Source organism: Rhamphochromis longiceps, linkage group LG3, assembly GCF_057381845.1.
Source record: "Rhamphochromis longiceps isolate RC_006_pf linkage group LG3, R_longiceps_female_GT1.1, whole genome shotgun sequence".
Lineage (NCBI taxonomy): Eukaryota > Metazoa > Chordata > Actinopteri > Cichliformes > Cichlidae > Rhamphochromis > Rhamphochromis longiceps.
The window spans coordinates 8,237,608-8,252,474 of NC_140559.1; the positions used below are offsets into that span (position 1 = coordinate 8,237,608).

The 14,867-nt window shown below is 41.3% G+C and overlaps 1 protein-coding gene across 5 annotated transcripts in view; it reads left to right on the forward strand.

Moving 5' to 3' along the window:
- The window catches only part of LOC146672708 (stonustoxin subunit beta-like), a 60,454-nt gene that overhangs the window by 16,377 nt on the left and 29,210 nt on the right, over positions 1-14,867 (forward strand). For 4 of the 5 annotated variants that reach the window (XM_085388810.1, XM_085388784.1, XM_085388792.1 and 1 more), the window contains one exon: positions 5,987-6,160. The exons of the other annotated variant lie outside the window; for it this stretch is intronic. In XM_085388810.1, coding sequence (XP_085244936.1) covers positions 5,987-6,160 — 174 coding nt within the window. The remainder of the gene's footprint in view (positions 1-5,986; positions 6,161-14,867) is intronic. 5 annotated transcript variants of the gene reach the window in all.

A 14,867-nucleotide genomic window follows, 5' to 3' on the forward strand; every position in this document is an offset into this window, starting at 1 on the left:
CTCACACACTGCTGACTGCTGTAGCTTACCTGGCTGAGCAGGTGACCCATGCACTGAAGGTTAGAGTCATGACTCCAGGGCCTGGTTTGAGTCTGCCCAAGACCATTTCCTGTGTGTTATTCTCCTCACTTCTCCCTCCCTTCCTGTCTTCTCTGTCCTATACAGTGAAGACAAAAGGCCTCAAGTTGTGAAAACTCTTCCCCTTCATCATCTTCCATCTCTCTCATCTAAAATCACCAGTATTCTCTGAGTAGAGAATCTTTTCACAATCTTGAATGATAAGGATCCAAGTGGGTAAAGTTATTTATTTGTTGTGTTCCTATTTGCAGCTGGGATAGATTAAGAAAAACTATCGGCTGCCAAAATTACATCCAGTTTAGAAGACAAACATTGAGTGAAGTGTTTGTTTCATCATCCTTCACAACTCATCAATCAGGTGTCACAAACTGCAGCAGAACAGTACAAAGCATGTCATACTGGGTGGCTGCAACAACCAGAGTTTTACCTACCTTTGGTATTTCTTGACAGCATGAGCGTAATATTTACTGAACAGAGTCATCTTCGGTAATCTTTTCAGATTCAGATTCAGAACACTGTATTTATTTTCAAGGGGCAATTAGGATACTGACCTTGCCAACCATACATACAATACACAAACATCACATTGGGGAGACAGGTCAGGCTAGGTAGCTGGCCGGTCAGCCGCTAAAGCAGTGACCCGGAACCGAACAGCAGAAAATGCACAACATCAGGAAAGATGAGGAGAAAAAAGAACTCCTCCCAGACTGAGCTCCAACAGGGAGATCAGTTTAAGAACAGAAAAAAAATGACCTCAGCGCAGAGCACATGAAAACTCTTAATACGCCATAAAAACACATGACAAGCAACAGGGATGGGTAAAAGGTGAGCGACAGCCGGTGTAGACAGCGCACCCGGGCCTGCAGCATTAGCGCTGGTCCCCTCGACCCACCATCTGCACTGGGAGGGGATAAGCATGCTTAGGATGGGAAGGAACAGTCTAAACACCGTCTGTCATCAGGGTGAGATTTGTTATGTTCAGCTCCAGCCTTGAGACCACAGCTGGCGCCGGTATGTTAGCCGCATGAAATGATGGTGGTTTTCTTTGGTGCGAACAACTGCATGTCAATTTCACAGCTGATCTAACAGTCCGTCACTCGTCTCTCAATCTCCCGTTGGAGAGCCACAAACTTCTCAGAGAGGTTATCGGTTTTGTGCTCAAAGAGCAAAGTCTGAGAACTCACGACCACCATGAGCTTCTTCAAGATCTTATACGTGCTGCGTTCCATGAGCCCAATTTGAGAAGTCACGACCCGTCCATTGTTTCAGTCACAGCGGGCAGCCTTGTGGGGTTTTGAACAGCTGATTCTGCTTTCTTTAATCTTCAATAAGCCAGGGCCAAGCCAGCTTAGATAAACAAGAACCCTTTGCTGCTGTGAATGTCCGTGCTGCTATATTTCAGCATCAGGCTCTAAATGTACAAATGGATCTGAGAAGATTTCCAATCATGTTTCTACTAGGGCTGGGCGATATGACCCAAAATTCATATCTCAATATTTTTTAGCTGGATGGCGATATAAGATATATATCTCGATATATTTTTTTTTAAACCATAAAGTAAGAACAAAAAGAGAGTTCTTAGTCAAAGCTGTGTCCCAGATGTCACACAGGCACTTTTATTAACATAGAGCAGATGTACATAAAATTTACTCAAAAATAAATTATGAGCATTCATTAAATAATAATGCTCCATAAATAAAAGAAAACAATGTTGTTTTTGTGCATAACAAAAAGCTCACAATTGTGCAGTCAAAATGTAAACTAAAAGACGCTGAGCACAATAACAAAGACAGATTCCACAGCTGCTCTGTTCCCAACTTGTACTGCGTGACTGACAGCCTGGAGTTTGAAATCCGCTTCGCAACCACGTCTCTTAACAGGTGCCATTTATGGTCCTTATACACAGTAGGGTAATATTACGTTGAAGCACAGTACTTATCACTCCGCGAGGCTCAGCTGTAATGCTCCGACAATCCATCAAGCGGTGCAGCACCGTAGCTTACCAAAGTCGTACTAAAACATTTTTTGACAGATTGCTGAGCGCCGTGTTCCACATAAAATCGGTTCACGGCCATCAAGCACAACCAGAAATCATACATAAGGCTTTTGAGAAAATGAAAGGATTTTAGTCCGTGCAGCACCTCTGGGCTTCATGGCGTTAGCGTGGTTAGCTCGTTAGCGTGGTTAGCTAGCTAACACGTTGACGCCGTCCAGCCCCACGCACGGGTCGATGCGTTAACTCATTAACGGAGATTTGCCGTGTCCATCTTGTCGCTTCCTGCAGGTGAAGCGATGGGGGAGGAGGGGGAGTTGTGTTCAGTGAAGGAGAGGCGAGGCCAAGTAACATTATAAAGAGAGGCAAACTTGCGGCTCCACAAGTATAACTAGAAAAATTTGCATTTCCTGCGAAAATGCTGTGTGGATGCCTTAACGCTGAAGATGTCGGCTGAAAAAAGCTGAAAAAAACAAAAAACATTGCCCTGAGCAGGATTTGAACCAGGCCCTTCTGGTCTAAAGGAGGCGACTCACCTCACTGCGCCAAACTCATTCTCACAAAGAAGAGGTGGAGAGACTGACAATTCTGGTGAAATTAGCAGAAGCTGCTTAGAATTGTGCTGATAAGAGGTGAAAAGGCTAATAATTTTGCATAAAAGAGGTGAATCAGAAGAATTTCTGCTGAAAAGAGGTAAAGAAGCAAAAGGATGAGCTGAAAAGAGATGAATCAGGAGAATTTCTGCTCAAAAGAGTTTTTTCTGAAAACAGCTGAGATTTGTGCTAATAAGAGGTGAAAAGGCTGAAAGTCTTTCAGAAGAGGTGAATAAGCAGGAGTTGGGCATAAAAGAGGTGAAAATTTTGCTGAAAAGAGTTCAATCAGCTGAATTTCTGCTCAAAAGAGTTTTTTCTGAATACAGCTGAGATTTGTGGTGATAAGAGGTGAAAAGGCTGAAAACTTTGCAGTAAAGAGATGAATCAGCAGAATTTCTGCTCAAGAGTTCAATCAGCAGAATTTCTGCTGAAAAGAGTTGCTGATTAGAGTTCAATCAGCAGAATTTCTGCTGAAAAGAGTTCAATTAGCAGAATTTCTGCTCAAAATAGTTCAATCAGCAGAATTTCTGCTGAAAAGCTTAAAATTCTAATGAAAACAGCAAAAGAGGCTGAGATTTGTGGTGATAAGAGGTGAAAATGCTGAACCAATCAGAGGTACTGGTTCTGTCTGCTTCATCAGGCTGTGTACTTGTATGTATTTCTGCCATAGACTGTTAACAAGAATCTGAGGTCCATATTAGAAAAGCTGCTAAAATCATAAATCTTTGCAGAATTGTAATAAATTATCAATATGAATTACGGTCTGTGATGGTGTATCAATTTGTAGTGAAAAAAACATGTGGGCCAAGGTGGAATCGAACCTACGACCTTCGGTCTGAAGATCCGTTTCATTACCAATCACGCCACCTGGAAAGGGGGCGGGGCGACTCAAAAACAGGATGATGAGCAGTCAGAATTAGATCGCGGTGAGAGGCGAAAAACGCCGTGTTTTGGAGTTACAAAACGTCATGTAACTCAGAAACTAGGTGGGATGGAAGCATAATTCTTGCACTGGGTGAATCAGCGGACTTTGGTGTACTTTGACTGCGATTTACATAGCTCTTTGTACCTCCGTCGTGTATGGAGCGCCAGGACTGCCGTAATGAATTAATTAAATACACCATTAAATAATTAATTAAATGTGGCAATAATTAATTAAAATTGGAATTAATTAATTAAATAAATAGTTATGACACATGTAATTAATTAATTATTGACACATTTAATTAATTATTTATGTATTTCACATTTTAATTAATTATTGACACATTTAATTAATTATTTATGTATTTCACATTTTAATTAATTATTGACACATTTAATTAATTATTGACACATTTAATTAATTATTTAATGATATATTTATTTATTTCATTTTGGCAGTCCTGGCGCCTGGCTCTCATCTTGAAATAATTTTATCTGTCAGCCTCACCCATCAAACTCAGGGGGCGGGGTTAACGCTGATCGAGTCAAAACCATTGCTTTGGCCTGGTGGCCACTGTTTCTAGCACACAACAACCGGCATGTGGAAGCTAACAGAACTGAACTTTGAAAAACCCTGTTTGTGTGTCACTAAATACCGTTTTAATATTTTTTTTAGCCGAGAATGTAGTGGTTTAATCTTCATGTGTCTGGTCGGTTTGTCAAGATACAGCCTCTTTGCAAAAGTGCTTCGATGATTTCGGAGATGTCTGCCCAGTCTCACGGCGAAGCGTGGGATAGACCTGCTCGCCTCGCAAGCAATCCCACCGACAAAGCGCAGGCCCCGGTACACAGCTGTAGTAACCCCCGCTGACTTCTTTTGCTGAGGTTATATTTATCGGTGTTTTATTTCCTAATGTTCTTATGTGTCCTACGTGTTTCAGTTGCCAATTCTGAATTATAACTAACATTAAAACATGTTTAAGGAGGAGAGAGAGCAAATAAATCTGTTTAACATCTGATATTTGGGTTTTTGTTCAGTAATCAGCGTGACCTGTGTATAAACGCATAAAAGAGATAACGTTGGTGTTTCTGTCATGTAGTAACTGCTTTAACTGTACAAAGGTTGTTCGACAAGAAACACATACAGACTTCATGATGTTCGTCTAGTATTTTTATTGTGAATATTAATCATGAGGGTAAACGGCCCTGTACAGCAACTGAGCGAAGGACAAATTTCCTACCCTAAAACAAGTCCAACTCATCTCAGAACGGTAATAGGTGAGAAAATAATTCCTGAATTGTGAGCGTCAGGAGTGTCTGAAGATATACGGGGACAAGCCTCATGTCTTAACTTTGCTTTGTTAAGGAGATGGGAGACGATTTGAAAATGCCTTCAGTTTCAGTATTTCAGCTCTGAGTTTCACAACCTCCCCATAGACTTTGAATGGGGAGTTTTTAGACCTTGTGTCACTTCGAGGCAAATTGTGAAAAAACCGTAACTCGCACGATAATTATAGTGACACTGTCTTAAAGCCAGCAAAAATACCTACGTTTTGATGTATAATTTGTGGAAGTTGAGTGGAAATTGAGCGAGTAGCAAGAAGTTGTTCAGACATGAAGTGAAAATTCAGAACGGACGAGTGTGCACTCTGAGTTAATTGCATAGCAACAATAGCAACGCATGTGTTTTCTGAAAAATCACAATTTTGCAACTGAAAACTTAAAGAGGCATTAAATGAAAACGGTAACAGATATGAAAAAGCTGAATCACACAGGAATAGCCCAATCATTTGAGAACGTTTTAAAGTTAGAATGGAGTTTCTAGGTGAAAGTATAAGGAAGTAGTTAAGTTTCAAAGACAAGAAAGTTTTAGCAGAATTGTGGAAGTTTTCCATTCATTTCAATGGGACACATTAAAGGAAAAAAGTGTAATTTTTTAAAAGTATAATAGCAGAAAATACCAAAAGCGATAGCAATCGTTAGCAGAAATAGCTGAATAGTTTAAAATTTGAATGGTAAAAATCGGACAAAAATTGTGGGAGTAGTTAAGCGGCGGTTAAGCGGCCTATTCAGGCATCCACACAATTATAACGTAACATAGACTATATCGATATAAAAGATATTGTCACATCTTATATCTCGTATAAAAATATATCGATATTTTTTAAAAACTCGATATATCGCCCAGCTCTAGTTTCTACTAGATTTACAGTTTGTTTTCATGTCTTCTGACGCAGAAGGTGGAGCAGGTGGAGCTTACAAGGAGTAAGTGCTGATATAGAAGAAGAGTTGTGTTGTAATGAAGGTATTTAGTTAACCAATAATTGTATTGCATGCTGGCACTAAAAATGTTTCATTTGACAGATTTTTATTAATTTGTTTGTTTGTTTTCTTCCAGACTGAGTGGATGTAACCTCTCAGAGAGAAGTTGTGATGCTCTGTCCTCAGTTCTCAACTCCCAGTCCTCTAGTCTGAAAGAGCTGGACCTGAGTAACAATGACCTGCGGGATTCAGGAATGAAGCTTCTGTCTGCTGCACTGCAGAGTCCACATTGTATACTGGAAACTCTCAGGTCAGGATCAAAACATATCATTAAATTATATTATTGTATAAACAACCAAGCTTTATAGAATTGGCAGGTGAACTTTTCTTTATCTTTGGATTGCTTAGGAGATTCTTAATTACTGTCTGAACATTTTTTACAGTCACATATTTTGTTTTAATGGTCAAACAGAATTATTGTTCAGTTCAATGAGCAGGTAGCTGTGAGATTCATAATAATGAGGTATATTTGTATTAAAGATGACTAAACTTGAACAGTAGCTGTGAGTTACTTTGTTTACTCATGTGTGCTGATGTTGTGAGTAATTTAAAGCTGAAGTAAACTTGTAATGAGGTTAATAGTGTTTCTGAAGTAAGTGTACTTGGAGACATTTATGTGTTTACTAAAGTCCAGGAGCAGGAGGCTGTGTGTAGCATAGAGGAACCCAGACCTCAGCTTTGTCTCCTGGTTTCTGTTGCTGCTGTTACAGTTTCCCCTCATCGTTCCTTCAACAGTCTCCTCACTGTAACAAATCAAAGTGTTACTGTATAGATTCACGTCTGAATGTTGCCATGTGCTATTAAAACTAAAAGCAATGTTTCATACACCCACGTGGTTCAGTCACACAGTAACTGATGGTAAATAATGTTTGTGTTGAGCACATCGTACAGGTCAGCTGCTCCACACAGATCTCAGGTTTACATGCTGGAACAGTTTGTGATCATGAAGGACAAACCTCACTTCGCTCTCATCACTGGATCAAAACATGAAAACAAATCTGAAGTAAAGTTTTGTTGAAGTGAACTGTGGTGGTGCCCAATGTTCCCTCTAAGCTGCGCGCGTGCGCAATTGCGCACTGCTGGCACGTCTCTGCGCACAGACAATCTGTGTTGCACACAAAAAATAATCAAATCTCAATTGAAATTAAAATTAATACGTTAACAATTCTGTTTTGCAGTGTTAGTCAGTGACTGGCTGCTCCCATATGGGATTAGAACGGTGCCACCTTATCCCATAGTCCAGCCAATCACGCGATTCACATTCGTATATACGCAGCTAATCAACGTCGCTGACAGGCTATGACAGCGTCCTTATGTGCCGACACCGGTGTTATAGCGATCAAAGTGGCTGATGATGAGGTGAAGCCACGTTAATGACAACGTGTACACCCATTGGAGATGTGAGCAGGACAGACGGAGCAACTGAGGGAAAAAGTGTGGACTTTATACCAGTTTTTAAATTGTGTTGATCGGCCACGTAAAACCAGAGTTATGATAAAATATCTGCAATGTTTGGTTTTCTTCCTGAATAGTATTGTTGTTTATAACAACGATAGTATTCAGTATTTATTGCAACAAACTTTGTTGTTTGCAAAACTCAGTTACTTTTTTGAAGAAGTAACTATATAATTAATTGCCCAACATTGGTCATTATATCCTGTATTTTGCAGACAGAGTTACAGACTCTCTCCCAGACCACAGACTCATAATACAAGTCAGAGCTTTATAAAAATAGAAAAAATAAAGTTGTCTTTTCAAAATTGGAGTTCAAGTTATTTTTACTTCCAATAGTGTTAACATGCTACAGGTCATCAACAAGGTTGTTTTAAATTTTTATTGTAAGTGGGCTAAAGGAGTTAATTAAAAGTAGTCTAACATAAATGTAAATGCTGTAATTTGATTACTTTAATAAACCATGTAACTTGGATGGATAAGATGCTGGCGTGACCACAGTGCACACGTCTGCTGTTGCTCACAGTGGTCCAAGGGACGCTCAGGGAGTTTGTGTGTTCGCTCAGACACATGAAACATTAGAGGGAACATTGGCGGTGACTGGCAGGGAAAAGGGGAATGATAAGACTTACTGTAAATATAATTATTTACGTATTGAAAAAAGAACAACTAAAATGTTCCAGCTGAAAAAATGAAATCAGTTTCAGTTTATGAGCTCTGTTTGTTTTCTTTACAGTTCCAACCTTTTATATTGAAATGAGCTGCTCGTTCCTGTTTAGATGACCTGCATAAACAATACAGAGCACATTGGGCTGAATATGGAGAGGAAGCATCACAGTACAGCTTCACTGAAGCTTTAAAGTCTCTGATATGAGATGAGAAATGAAGCAGCCAGAGCTTTTTCATGAGTGGAAATCCACTGTGACTGTGAGCTGCTGCTACAGCCTCCAGATTAGCCAGCAGCTCATCCTGCTCAACATTTTCTCACCAACTTTAATGGAAGTGTGATGTTTTCAGCTGGAGTGATGGTCAGGGTGGCCTCCCTCTCCTCTTCTTCTCCTCTTCCTCTTTCATTTGTAAATCCACATCTGCTGCTTTCATTCATTTGGAAGTCCTGTAGCTGAGTTTGGGAGAGACTAACAGCCTCGGCAGCAGAGGGGAGAAAGGCTGTAACACCACCACTTTACTCTGTTCTACCTGTCACATCATTTTATCAGGAAACAAATATGCTCATGTTTTTACTATGTTTGTCTTGAAGATGTAAGAAGATCACATGGTGGTTTTTATTATTGTGTTGGTTTGTTTGCTGTCTCTTGGATGGAGCCCAGCTGTGCGTGGCCCCTGGGCCTGTGGTCAGAGTGTGCTGGATAATCCGGCCCAGGATGAGGCCAAACTGACATGGGATGAAATGTCTGTCACATAATTGAGCTTAGTGTAGTTTCATTTCTGCACAATTTAAAAACAACCAAAACTTTTTTCTGTCTTTTCTATGTTATACTGTAGACTTTCTTTGATACAGTGTCCAAAAGGAGCAGCTTTTACTTTGAAGGGGAGGCATCTCTGTTTCCTCTTCAGGTTGGATGATGGAAGCAAATGAGTGTGTGATGTTCTTTCAGTGTTGCACTTTGTAGACGCTCCCTGAGCACTGGTCTCACAGCCAGCTGCACATAGAGAACAGTGTTGTTAGTCCAGGTCAGAAGATGACTTGTTGGAATGAAAATGAGCTTGTAGTTTGTCTGCTTTAATAATGTGACTGGAAAAAGGTGTTGGACTTCAAATATGTCCATTTCTTTCACACTTCAACTTTTTTTTAAACAATGTCTTTTTTATTAAGAGGTTTCCTTTTATACACATAAACATCAACATATATATTATACATATAAACAGAAAGAAAAAAGAAGGATTACAGATGATATGTACATTAAGGTCAAGTAGTACATTTAAGCTGTGAAATGAATCCAAAGATGTATCTCCGGCTGTGAAATAAAAGAAAAAAAAAGGAGGAAAAAAGGGAAAAAGAGAGAAAAAAAGAATATAAACAAATGTATCCCAAAGTAACATAATCCCTGCAAAACAATCCCATTCATTCCCACCCAGGTCACTGCCTGCACCCGCACACTGTATTTCCACACCTGACTTAAGAGAGTCCGCTGAAAAATTCTTATAGATTTTGAAAAGCATCAAGGAAGGGTCCCCACATGTCTTGAAATTTCCCAGTGGAGTTCTGAAGTGAGTGTCTTATCTTTTCCAGTTTTAGACAGGCAATGAGGTCATATAACCACTGTTTGTGGTTATATGACCCGTCCCGCCACCTCAGTAGGATTGCCCTCCTGGCCAACAGGGAACAGAATGATAATGCCTGTTTTTTAGAGGCCGGTAGAAGCACCTCATTCCCACTGATGCCAAACAGAGCAAGAAGGGGACCGGAGGCCAGTGTCACACTGAGAATTCTGGACAGGGTACGAAAAACCTCTGACCAGAACTGAGTGAGATTGGGGCAAGACCAGTACATGTGGACCAGTGAGGCTTCAGCAGTTTTGCATCTGTCACAGTATGGAGTGATTTCAGGGTAGATACGGGATAATCTGGATTTTGAGAAATGGGCTCTATGCACCACTTTGAACTGGATTAAACAATGGCGGGGCACATAGTGATGTAGTGTTGACATGTTTGAGTATAGAGGCCCGTGTTTCGTCAGAGATTGTCATGTTTAAGTCTCCTTCCCACAGTGTCTTGAGCTTGGATGAAGAGGTATGTGTCAAATTTAACATTTTATTGTAAAGCAAGGAAATCAGCCCTCTATTGGTTGGATTGAGTTGTAGGATAGTTTCTAGTAGTGTAGGCTCTGGTGGAGGGCTTGAGCCTGAAGTCTGGGAACAAATAAAGTGCCTGACTTGCAAGTATCTGAAAAAGTGTGATGGTGGGAGAATATATTTATTAGCAAGTTGTTCAAATGATGCTAGTTTGTTGGCTATGAATAGGTCCTTAAAGCAAGTTATTCCACTTCTGTGCCACTCCGCAAACCCACCGTCCTGGATAGAAGGTTTAAAGAAATGGTTAGATGCAATGGGGCTGAGAAGGGAGAAGTCACAAAGTTTACAATATTTCCTAAACTGGCCCCATATTTTTAATGAGTGCACCACTACAGGGTTGGGAATGGAGTTGAATGAAGAGGATGAGAGTGGAGAACAAAGTGCAGCTGGTAAGGATATACTGTTGTCACTATGCAATTCCATAGTGACCCAGTCAGGACAACCACTCCGAATATGGTAAAAATACCAAAACACCAAACATCGTATGTTAGCAGCCCAATAATAAAAACGAAAGTTGGGAAGTGCAAACCCACCCTCAATTTTAGATTTTTGAAGATGCATCTTATTAAGCCTTGGGCGTTTACCCTGCCATAGATAAGATGAGATGACAGAGTCCAGCTTATTGAAAAAAGTGTTGGGAATGAAAATGGGTATGGCCTGGAAAAAGTATAGAAATTTGGGTAGAATGGTCATTTTAATTGAATTGATACGTCCTACCAGAGACATAGAGAGTGGTGTCCAGCGGGTAAGGGACCGCTTCACTTGGTTCAGCAATGCACTCACATTTTCTGTGAAAAGGTTTTTATGTTTTTTTGTCACTGTGATTCCCAAATATGTAATTTTTGTCCTTTCAACTCTGAAGGGCAAGCAGGTGAAGTCTAACATACTGGCTCTGCTACTTAGTGGGAAGAGCTCACTTTTATTAAGGTTCAGTTTATACCCTGAAATCCGACCAAATTGACTAAGCAGATTCAATGCAGATGGTAGTGAGGCTAAGGGCTTAGAAATAAAGAGCAGGAGATCATCTGCATAGAGCGAGACCTTGTGTTCTGTATTGTTTCTCCAAATGCCGTGTACCTCTTTGCAACTGCGGAACGCAATGGCAAGGGGTTCTATGGCCAGATCAAAAAGCAGGGGGCTGAGAGGACATCCCTGGCGTGTGCCTCTGTGAAGTTTGAAAGGTTTTGACAATTGGAGGTTAGTTCGTATTGTAGGAGATGGTTGAGAATAGAGTAATTTAATCCATGAAGTAAATTTCGCTCCAAAGCCAAATCTATCAAGGACTGCAAAGAGATAATCAAACTCAACTCGATCAAAGGCCTTTTCAGCGTCAAGCGAGACCACGCATTCATCAGAGTCTGTAGAGCTGGAGTAGACTATGTTAAATAGCCTCCTTATGTTAAAATATGAATGACGACCTTTAATGAAGCCTGTCTGGTCTTTCGAAATAATTTTTGGAAGAACTATTTCTAGTCTACGGGCAAGTATCTTGGCTAATATTTTAGCGTCTGTGTTCAGTAGAGAAATGGGTCTATAGGAGACACATTCCAACGGATCTTTTCCTTTCTTTTTAATAAGTGTAATACAGGCTTCATAGAATGATTGAGGAAGAGATCCTTGTTCCTTGCAGTCCGTGAGGGTTGCACTAAGCTGCGTGGACAGTAATGAAGAGAAGTGTTTGAAAAATTCTGACGGAAAGCCATCCGGACCTGGACACTTACCAGAGTGCATCAAAGCTATAGCCAAGGAAACTTCTAACTGGGAGATGGGTTCATCCAGCCTTGTTCTAAGTTCTGGTGGAATTTCTGGAATGTCAAGTTTAGCTAAGAACTCATTAATTGCATTACAGTCAGTTTGGGACTCTGAGGTGTAAAGCTGTGAGTAAAAATCCCTGAACACTTCATTGATTTTTTCGTGATCTGTGACTGTGTTGCCATCTTGTTGTCGAATTTTGAGAATACTTTGCCTTGCCCTAGAACCTTTTAGAAGGCTCGCCAGTAATTTATCAGGTTTGTCACCATGCATATAAAATTTGGATTTGTCATGTAAGAGTAAACGTTCAGTCGAGTACGTTGTGAGTAAGTCAAGTCTTGTTTTAAGTTCTACACGCTTTTTAAATATTTCATGACTCTGTTTGAGAGCATACTGTTCATCAGTCTCCTTAAATTGTTGCATTAACTTGTTCCTTTCATGGGTGGACTTTTTTTTAATTGTTGCCGAATAAGCAATAATCTGGCCTCTGATATACGCCTTAAAGGCATCCCATACGACAAGGCTGGAAGTCTCTGGGGAAGAGTTGGTGGCAAAGTAAAGGCGTATCTCATCCTGGATAAACTTTACAAAATTTTCATCCGACAGGAGGGTCGAGTTGAAACGCCATTGTGCAGCTTTAACAGGAGGATGTGGAAGAGACAGAGATAAAGTAAGAGGGGCGTGATCTGAAATAACTATGCTATGGTAGGCACAGGAGTGGACCTGCTGTAGACAATTAGTGTCAATGATAAAGTAATCAATTCTTGAATATGTGTGGTGCACATGTGAAAAGTAGGAGTAATCTCTTTTATGAGGATTTAGAGTGCGCCAAACATCGCACATTCCATATTCTGATAGAAAGGCATGAATGACAGATGCAGATTTGCTTAAAACATTGCTCTTAGTGGATGAGCGATCCAGGGCTGGGTCTAACCAGCAGTTAAAATCACCCCCCAGAAAAAGAGAGTAGACATTTAAGTCGGGTAAAGAGGAGAATAGTTGTTTAAAGAAATTCTCGACATCTGTATTAGGAGCATACACATTTACTAGAGCAACAAGACTGTTATACAGTTTCCCACTGACTATGACATATCTACCATATTTGTCTGCTATGACATTGTGGGCCTCAAAGGGAATGTTCTGCCTGACCAATATAGAGACCCCACGTGCCCTAGCTTGGAAAAGTGAGTGAAAACACTGGCCCCTCCAACGGGAGAAGAGACGGACATTATCAGAGGCCCTGACGTGGGTCTCCTGCAGGAAAGCCACGGAAAGGAAAGACTCATCTGATTTGTAGAGCAAAGAAAATATGCACACTGGCCTTAGATGATAAGAACAGAATAACTTTACAGTGGGTGGAAGTTAGTTCAGAACAGGTTAAAAAAAAGAACAGTGTATGAGGTTCATAGCAGTGACCCTTACCCTCCCCAAACCCTCCCCACAACAGAAAATGGCTGCCAAAAAAAAGAACAAGAACAAGCAGCGAGCTCTTCAAACTTAACATATTTAGAGTGTTACTCCTCCTGTCTATGATACCAATAACCTAGGTATTGAAGCAGTCGAACCACTGCTCCGGTGGCCATAGCATAGTAAGCTGAGACCCCTTATAATACTGTTAAGATATAACTGAATTATTGAATAAGAACAGACAGAAGGCTACGAGTAGATAACAAAACTCCCCGTCTCCGTGCAACAGGTATTACGTCATTATTACCTCATTGACTTCTACCCAACAGGTAGAAGTCAATGAGGTTGTCTCCTTATTTATCAAAGAAAAAAAATAAGATTATCAAGTTAAATTAAGGTAATAATCAGCATTTCAGTACTATAGCACTCAGACTACATCGCTACACTCGGAAGGGAAAAGCAACGTCTTACGTGGATCCCGACTGCGCCTCTATAACTATATGGAGTGTTTGGTACCTGCATTTGGTGCCATTGTTTTATTAGTAATACTTCTTCATGGGGCTTCCGGAGCCTTTGGGAGCCTCTCAATGTACTGTTGAGCCTGGTCAACGGAGCTGAAAAACTTTCTGGCGCCGCTGGCCTGCGTTATGCGAAGCCGTGCTGGGAAGAGGAGAGCCGGGCTCAGGCCTCGCCTGTAGAGCTCCGACATAATGTCCTTGTACTGCGCCCGCTGATTGAGGACCTCAGGGCTGTAGTCCTCCACAATTCGGATAGGCACGCCTCGGTAGTCGAATTTCCCTCTCCTCCTAGCTTCTCGGATGATAAGGTCCTTGATCTGGTATCGGTGCAGGCGGATGATCACCGGGCGAGGTGGGCGTCCCACGGGCGGCTTCGCTGCGAGGGAGCGATGCGCTCTATCAAGCTCCGGTGGAGACTGAAGTGTTTCTTTGCCCAATAACTCACAGAGAAGGTTGGAAAAGAAGTGAGTGGGGCGCCCATTTTCAGTGTCTTCAGGCAGTCCAAGGACGCGGATGTTCTGACGCCTGCTACGGCTCTCCAGGTCAGTGACTTTGTTCTTTAGCTGGTTGTTGTCTTCGCGAAGAGCGGCACACGTGTTTTCAAGGTCGGCGACACGTTGGCTCAGGTCTTCAGTTGCAAGCTCCAAGGATGAAACTCTCTCGGCCTGTTCCTCTTGGGCTTGTCGTACCTGGTCCAGTTTTGAATCGAGGGCGTTAAATGAGGTCTTAAATTCAGATGCCAACTCATCTCGGTGCTGCTGGAGCAGCGTGGTGATAGCCTCCAGTGTTAAGCTAACGTCCTCCTTTTTGTTCGCTTTTGCACTCTTAGCAGCCATGGGAAAGGGTTAAAAGTGTTCAAAACACTAGAAAAGTAGTTACGAGTGTAAGCGACTTAAAGGTGGCAGCTGAAGGGGTGAAACTGGTCAAAGCGGAGTTAAGTTCACCGGAGCAGCTCGTTCCTGCGTCTATTCGGGTCGCATGCTGACCGGAAGTCCTCCACACTTCACCTTTAAAA